The sequence below is a fragment of the Etheostoma cragini genome, chromosome 19, assembly GCF_013103735.1.
Source record: "Etheostoma cragini isolate CJK2018 chromosome 19, CSU_Ecrag_1.0, whole genome shotgun sequence".
NCBI classification, from domain to species: domain Eukaryota; kingdom Metazoa; phylum Chordata; class Actinopteri; order Perciformes; family Percidae; genus Etheostoma; species Etheostoma cragini.
The window spans coordinates 12651861-12659954 of NC_048425.1; the positions used below are offsets into that span (position 1 = coordinate 12651861).

At 40.3% G+C, this 8094-nt stretch overlaps 1 protein-coding gene and 1 long non-coding RNA gene across 3 annotated transcripts in view; one reads left to right on the forward strand and one right to left on the reverse strand.

The window, feature by feature from the left end:
• Positions 1 to 8094, reverse strand: part of LOC117962203 (zeta-sarcoglycan-like) — a 43354-nt gene that overhangs the window by 26358 nt on the left and 8902 nt on the right. For both annotated transcript variants that reach the window (XM_034901360.1, XM_034901359.1), the window contains exon 2: positions 2448 to 2642. In XM_034901360.1, coding sequence (XP_034757251.1) covers positions 2448 to 2642 — 195 coding nt within the window. The remainder of the gene's footprint in view (positions 1 to 2447; positions 2643 to 8094) is intronic.
• LOC117962206 lies at positions 5307 to 6920 on the forward strand. The gene is made up of 2 exons (XR_004660595.1): positions 5307 to 5434; positions 5640 to 6920. It is a non-coding gene; the product is annotated as an uncharacterized LOC117962206 (long non-coding RNA).

An 8094-nucleotide genomic window follows, 5' to 3' on the forward strand; every position in this document is an offset into this window, starting at 1 on the left:
AAAAAGTGCTCAGCTGTTTGCATTGTCCCTGGAAATGTCACAGGAGCAACACATGCCTTTTCGGTGCGTCAGCCTGGTCCTGCTGCCAAGTCTTTTCTAATCCTTTATCACATCCATATGAGACAAAGCACACAACATGAGAGATGGTGCCATAAAACACATTTCAAATGGGCCTGCATGAATGAATTATTTCACTCACGTTTTATATTAAGGTCAAAATACATAGAAACGGAGAGAGGGAACCCTATACTTGATCTACATACATACAAACATACAAACATACAAACAAGACAGTAAACCAACCAGTAGTAGATTGACATTGTCATTATTTTTTACATGGCCCAGTATTGAGACTAAATAATTTTGTCATATTTTTTTTTTTCCATTGCATTTGTTTTTGAAATCCATGTTATATTTCTGAGAACACAATACAAGACTATGTTCAGTAACCTTTAGTAACATTTCATTTGATATAAAGTCTAGCTATGCACTGTAGTTGTACACAGTACTTACCCTTTATTTTTCTGACCTTAAAACATATCTCCAAATTGCAAGGCTTTTGGTTATATTCTAATAAATGGTATGTAAGTGAAGTCTTGCTACAAGCCTTTTTTGCAAGTCTATAACACAAAGAATAACAAAATGGATCATTATATTTCACAACAACCAACTAAAGCCTCTCTTAAATGTTTCCTTTTTTTTTTAGATGATGGAAGACATCTTGAGTCCTAAACAGCCTACTGCGTTTATGTCACTTGTCAACAGAATTGGAGTTATTACTTTCTCTGGGTATTCTGTTTGGGTACGTGTAGTGTGTGCACTTTTCTTTGTCCAGCCATGTAGTTTACTGCAACGCATTGAAAGAAACAATTTCTTTTGTTTGAGAGAACTAGCTCTCAAATGATAAGTATATTAAAAGGTCCAATATGTAATATATTTACTGTAATAAATCCAAAAATTACCCCAATGCATCATCAGATATTAAGGAAACATGCCAAGTTGAAATACTGTCTTTTCTGACAACGATGATAATGCCAGTATTTTCACCTTTTCTAATTTCCGTTCCGTGATGGAATTTCTCTTTGTGTTTTGGCCTGTGTGTTGTTATTGCCCAGTTTGACAGCCAGGCCGTGTTGCCAGATATATACCTGTAAAAACCCAGCGCGCTACAGCTGTAACGTTAGTACAGCCAGGAACCAAACAAATGAATGGGATCACGGAGACAGATTCTACCCGGCCCCAAAAAACAAAATCGCGTGACCAGAGACGTTACAAACTCTGGGTAAATATTGGGGAGGCATTTGAAAGATTGAGGCAGTTTTAGAGTCCAAAAGGACTCTTGGCTAATTTCCTCCTGAACAGGTAAGCATTAGCTTCAGGTTAATTTATCACAGCTACTAGGGACGGGCATTTTATATAATTTCAACATTAGGGTACTCACATTAATTTATATTGCTAGTACCTGAGTTGTTTACTTACTCGCGAAAACAATTGAGACACAGCCAGTAAAGTGATCCCGACTGGTCCTGGCTTACGCCGCTATGCTAACCCTGCTAACGTTGCCGGAGGACCAGGCAAGCGGGCCACGGCTGTGTACAGCAGTAACTATTTTAACACTAGCTGTCAGTATTACATACTGCACCTTTAATGGAGTAGTGAAGTGACAAAATATGAAACAATTTTATTAATTAACTGATTGTTTAATGTATCAAGCACACTGGACGAGGCTGCCGTACAAGGTGCCACCTGCTCGTCAGATAAACACTCACACACACATTCACACTCCGATGCGCAACTTAGGGGTTCAGCGTCTTGCCCAAGGACACTTCAACATGTGACTGCAGGTCCAGGGATTGAACCCCCAACCTTTCGATTGGCAGGCAACTACTCTACCACTGAGCCACAGCCGCCCCCAAGTGGAGTTCTGTCACTATGTAAAAATCATTTTTTTTTAAATAAGGAAAGACTAGGGCCCCTATCTTGCACCCAGCGCAAAGCCCAACGCAAGTGTCTTCCTTATCTATCTATCTATCTATCTATCTATCCATCAACCATCAGCGCCCTCATCGTTTGAATAACAAATGCACCTGCGCCCATTTTTGCACCCTTGGGCGAGCTGGTCTTACAGGGAAGTGTGTTCAGGTGAATTCTTGGCGTATTTCTATGTTGAGGCAGCGGGAAGTGATGGCGCCATTGACCAAAAAAAACCTGGTCCAAAGTCAATAGCAAAGAATTTCTTTGGTATTTAAACAGCACATTAGTAAAATGAGCCCAGGCTTATGCACAGAGCACACACACTATGCTTATCACACACACAAACTCAGGGAAGTGCATTAGCAAAAAAATGCAAAAGATTAAAAATAGATATTACGGTGCAAATCTGCCATTAAAACAGCAACGTGCCAAGGTACTACGGTTCATTTGGGAAAAAGCTGTGCTGTACTCACCACTGAGAAATGCATGACCTTTATGATCCAGACAGTGAGGGCCAGGTTAACTATCATGGTGACCAGCAGCAGCAGCAGAAAGAAGTAGAGGCATCTTTTTCTCCAGCCGTACAGACCCACTGGGTACACGGCATCACAGCCTGGTCGCTGGAGATGCACAGACTGGGATGCGAGCATAAACTGCTCCTGGGTAATCTGGAAAAAATGAAACACACACACACACACACACACACACACACACACACAGTTAGCTGGCTGTCAAGAATATATTCGCTCCATAGAAGCAATCACAAATCGTTAGTGGTTATTACCTTGCAAGCACTGCTAAATTTGCTCTGGGCTGAGGCAAGGCTGGGTAATCTTACAGTGTTTTTAAAGTAGTGCTCCTACATAAAAAACAAAAGGTGAGTGCATGGCATAAATTAAAGCTGGGGTATTACGAAAACATGAAACATCCATGCTTTGTTAAATCGATCTGTAAAACACTAGGAACTGATTTGTTAAAAATCCTCAAGAGTTGCACATTTGTTTTGGGAAAATTACTATTTTCTATTGTTTGCACACTTTGCAATGACATAGCTGGGTACACCGGCAATACACACTTCTAGAAATGTAACCAGTAGGGGGGTAATTAATCAAGCTCCGTGGCTAAAAGACAAGGTCACGGGGGGACTATATTTCATTAAGAGCTTGCAAATCAGAGTGCCCAATCTGAAAATATAACAAATTGTGTTTTTTTATTTGGCAAGAAAGGGGAATGATCAGTCAAGATTCATCGATTACATCAAAGCCAGCGATCAGTTGTGGGAATAACTGGCCCAGAAGTGGAAAAGCTTTAGACTTCTTTGTCATGTCAATATACAGAAATCTGCAGCCAAATCTAGATGCTAATCAACCAATTACAGCGCTTAATGTAAATTACAGTCCTGAAAAGCAAGGTCCTTTACATTTCTGAACTATCACAATGAAAATTGTATAGATTTAATAACCTGTCACAGCTTTGTTTTCCATGCTTATTATCTGCTGACATTTTGACAAACTGCATCCCTGTGTGTTTACAACGAAAGTCACCGTGAGCAACAGCTTCCTGCAGCTGACCGCTTTACCACTCCCCTCTGGCTGAGATCTTCATACTAAACTATACTACTACTACTACTACTACAACAACCCATTAACCTTTCACAGGAATACATTTTACAGGCTTTGAGCAGGCTTTATGGAGCTATGTCCAGCAAAAGATATGAAACTGAAGGAGACGGTTGCCACAAGCAGTCAGTCAATGACTTATGTAAAGGAAATCTCTAAAGCTCAGTCTTCATCAAATTTCACATTAAGAACAAATTCCAGGCAGTTTGTTTTTCCATCTCAGTACAAATGCTACAGGAGGTGGATTATGAGAAAATAGGGTCAATGTGGTGCTAGAGATATGCTCCCCATCCTGGTTAAATGCCTGCCAGCCAGTGAGAAGCTGCTACATGCGAGCTCTGATCTGAGATCAGAGAGGATGATGTCTGTCAACTGCCTTCGTCCAGGCAAGCACGCGCAGTAGCGGTTCTCTAGCCGATTGTGACCGTAGGCTGACTGAGGAACTCCTTATCGGTGTGCGAGGCTAAACTGTTCAGTTTAGTTGTTTGGATGAATTCGTAATGGGGTTGCCTGCCACCCCCACCCTATTGCATGGATAATGAATAGAGCAAAGCACCTCCTGGCAAGAAACAAGATAAAATGCCCAGCAGCGACAGCAGAATGTTTTATTATGTGAAATATTTGTTTTAAAAGTTCTTCATACTCCCAAGGAGCAACCATTTATCATGGCAGTACAAATTGCTTTAATTGCATGAAACACACATCTATCATTGACACACCAGTGCACAGATTTCCCCAGTAGGACCCCAGAAGTGGAATGTATGCATAACTCAAGTCAGAATTCATGCCCCACATGTTTTATTTACACTCCGCCATGTCATAAGCAAAGGACACTGAGTGTATGCTTTCCTGAAAGGCTCTCATTAAATGTGGCAGAGCAAGCCGAGACCATTTAGCTCAGCAAGATAAAGACTTTTCCAAGAGAAACTCAATTACTTAACCCAGTTTAAAATATTAGCAGAAACTGTATCCTGTGCTCATCTTGACCTGATCAGCTCAGAGAGTAGCTGCAGTAGCTGAGCAATGCTACAGAAAGCGTCCGTTTGAATACCTTACAATGGCAAGGCCAGACATTGGATTTGGTGTTTAAACAAAGTGTAACAGTGAGCATCAGGCAAGTTGTGGTGTGTTGGCCGGTAAACAGCTGGGGCCAGAAACAGGCATAAGTCCTTCAGGCATGTTCAGGAATTCATCGGAACACCTACATTTTCAGACATTCACTGAATGCAGACGCCTTTATCCTGTGGCTGCAACTCACAATCTTTTTTCATTATTGATTTTTCTGCTGATTCTATTCTTGATGTATGTATTAGATGGTCAGAGAAAGGCCACCACAAAATCCTAAAACACACAGTCATGTCAAATGTTTGGCTTAGTCCAGCCAACAGTCCAACACTTTAAACGTTTTAATACTATAATGTTAAGACCAAGAAAAGTAACAAATCTCACATTAGAGAAGCTAGAACCAGCCGCTGTTTGTGTAACTGTCTGAGGACTGTCTGACTATTGAGATTTCCATGTTAGTCCATAATTGTTTGATAAATCCATTCATGTGTGAATTATACAGTAATTTAAAACCTTAAAAATGTATAATAAATAAGTTTAAAAAGGGACATTTGATTTAAAATTGTACCAAAATGTTTTACGTTAATATGTTTACATTTTGTTCTTTATTGCAAATGCTATTTCTTATGTTGAAATCAAAAGTCAAATGACCAGAGTTAAGTGAAGGCCACACCTGTTGCATTGTGGGAAGAAGGTATTCAGCGAGAGCCAACGTGGCTGCAGAGAAAAATGTACGGGCTTAAACTAAGATTTGCACGGTCCAAGAGGCGCACACGGTAATGGTGCTTTTGTATTTCAGCTTTGTTACATTTGTGAATTTTGTTGTAATTTCTTTGTATTGAATGCACTTTCTGCACTGTTTTGACGCTAACACTGATAACATTGTGGGGCCCGTCTACTTAAAGAAACGTGTGTAAGAGATTGTAAAATCACTGAAAGTATTTTGACTTATTGTGTTTTATGTGTTTATTTTCTTTATAGTTTTCACGGTGTCTTGAGGATGGAAATGTTGAAATAAATGTTAAAAAGACATCTGTATGATGCGTGGCCGTATTCAATTGGACCAGTGTAACTACAGTGAAAACGTAACGCCAGCATGGCCAAGAGTCTAAAGCGAGAGTCTTACTAAAGAGCAACGTGAGTCCGTGAAGAGAGCCAGAGCAAGAGAGAGAGAGAGAGAAAAGCATCGCTGAGGCAGCGTGTGACCGGACAAGAAGCGAGAGAAAAGATCGTGCTGATTCACGGGATAACAAAGGAGAGCCGTTCCTGACACAGAGTGCAGAGTTCCGCGATTTCGCCAACAGAGGACAGCAACAACGAAGACTACAGCGCCGCAAATGTCCCCTACAGGCGTCAGAGTGCAGAATCCGTTTTCCTCCCTTGCTGTCAACACTAAACGGGCGGCTCCACGGACGGCGCCAGGTTTGATTGTGCTATCCTGTGCTTCTTTATGGAACTTTGTTGGCTACAGTTTGAAAGAAAGGACTTGGTAAAACAAACTGCTGGTTCATTGAGAGAGTAATTTTATCTGTCTTTACAGCCCAATTGCTGTTACTGAAACAGTGTAATTGTTAATGTTTTAATGTTATTGCTAATATTTTTCCTCTGAGAGCTTAAATACTCAATCGAGTTCAGGTGAATAGAAATAGCAATTGACTGCACTGATAACTACATTGTTGTAAAGGGCTTATCTGCACAATTAGCAAGTTAATGAATACAGTGCCTTATCTAAAATCTGCAAAATGTCAGTTCATGAAGAAAAATCACCAAATTAAGTGAAGAAATAGATTCTCTTCAGAAGAAGTTAAGTAGTTTGAGAGTACAGTTAAAGGCACAAACAGATGAAGCTGAAAAGGAGAAATTAGAAACACTTATAGGTGACATTATTGCTAAAATAGAGATACTAAAAGTATCAACGGTTGAACCTACTTCTATTACCTCCCAGACAGACAACCTCAGGAGATCTTCACGAGATAGAAAATTAACCCCAAAAATGCTAGAGTTGAAGCAACAAGAGACCTCTCAAAATGAGAGTAAATTCATAGCATTATATGAAAAATGGAAAGAGCAGGTTAAAGTTCCACGCAACAATCTTAAAGATGAGTGTTCTGATGAAGACTTGTGTGGAATGATGGATGCTGTAGAAGGGCTAGAAAAACAAGTTAAAGATGCATATGTAAATGTACGATCTCAATCAGCACCTTCTACTGAGATTAGAAGGAAGGTGGATTCCTGCACAGCGGTATCAAGAGACTTGATGGAGCTAATGAAAGTACGCATGAGTGAAGTAGGGCAAGAGGATTTTGATGCTAAGGCAGAAAGTGCAAGACTTCATTTGATACTGGACAAAGAGTATGCCCGGTCAATATTTGGCTCCTCAAAAACCAAATCTACTATTCGTAGCCATCACTCAAACCATTCTTCACAGTCATCAGAGCAGCAAAGCATAAGAGCCAAAAGAGCAGAGTGTGCAGCGCAGCTGGCCGCAAAGAAAGTTGAAATAAACATGGAGGAGGCAATTGCTGCACAAAAGCAAGAACTTAAAAGACTGGAAAATCAGAGAGATTTTGATGTGACAGCTGCTAAGCTTAGGGCATACTCTGAAGCTGACTCAAATGAGATTTGCAGCGAATATCAAGCAACACCTCCAGTACTACATAAAGAAATTAAAAAAAGAACATACGTATAAAAATGATGAACAAACAACCAATACTAACAATGAAGCATCATTAGTAAAAGCCCTGCATGATGCAATTTATCTTACAAGACTTCCTTACACCTGAACCCTAAGTCTTTGTTGGAGACCCGCTTAAGTTCTTAGAGTGGAGAACAAGTTTCAAAGCACTGATAGAACGCCGATGTATAAATCCAGTGGACAGGTTGTTTTATTTGCAGAAATACATCAGTGGTGAAGCAAGATCTGTAGTAGAAGGAACCTTCTACAGAAAAGATGATGAAGCTTACAATCAAGCATGGGAAGCGTTTAATGCACGATACGGCCATCCCTTTGTGATCCAGTGTGCATACAGAGAAAAATTAAACAGCTGGTCGAAGATTGGCTCAAGAGAGTCAGTGAAATTAAGACAATTTAGCGATTTTCTTACAGCCTGCAGTAATGCCATGCCTCACATCAAAGGACTCCAGGTGTTGAATGACTGTGAGGAAAACCGAAAGATGCTCCAGAAACTCCCAGATTGGTTGACCTCTAGCTGGAATCGCCACGTCACTAAGCAGCTGAGACAAACCGAGGAATATCCCAATTTCAAGGAGTTTGCTGACTTTGTAGCAAAGGAAGCAGATATAGCATGCAATCCTATGACATCCTTTCAAGCCTTAAAGTCTTCTGAAGAAAGGCCAATAAGAGATGTAAAACGTCCAAAGGCTAGTGCATTCAGTACAAATGTGAAAAATGAATCTGAGAAATCAATGACAATTA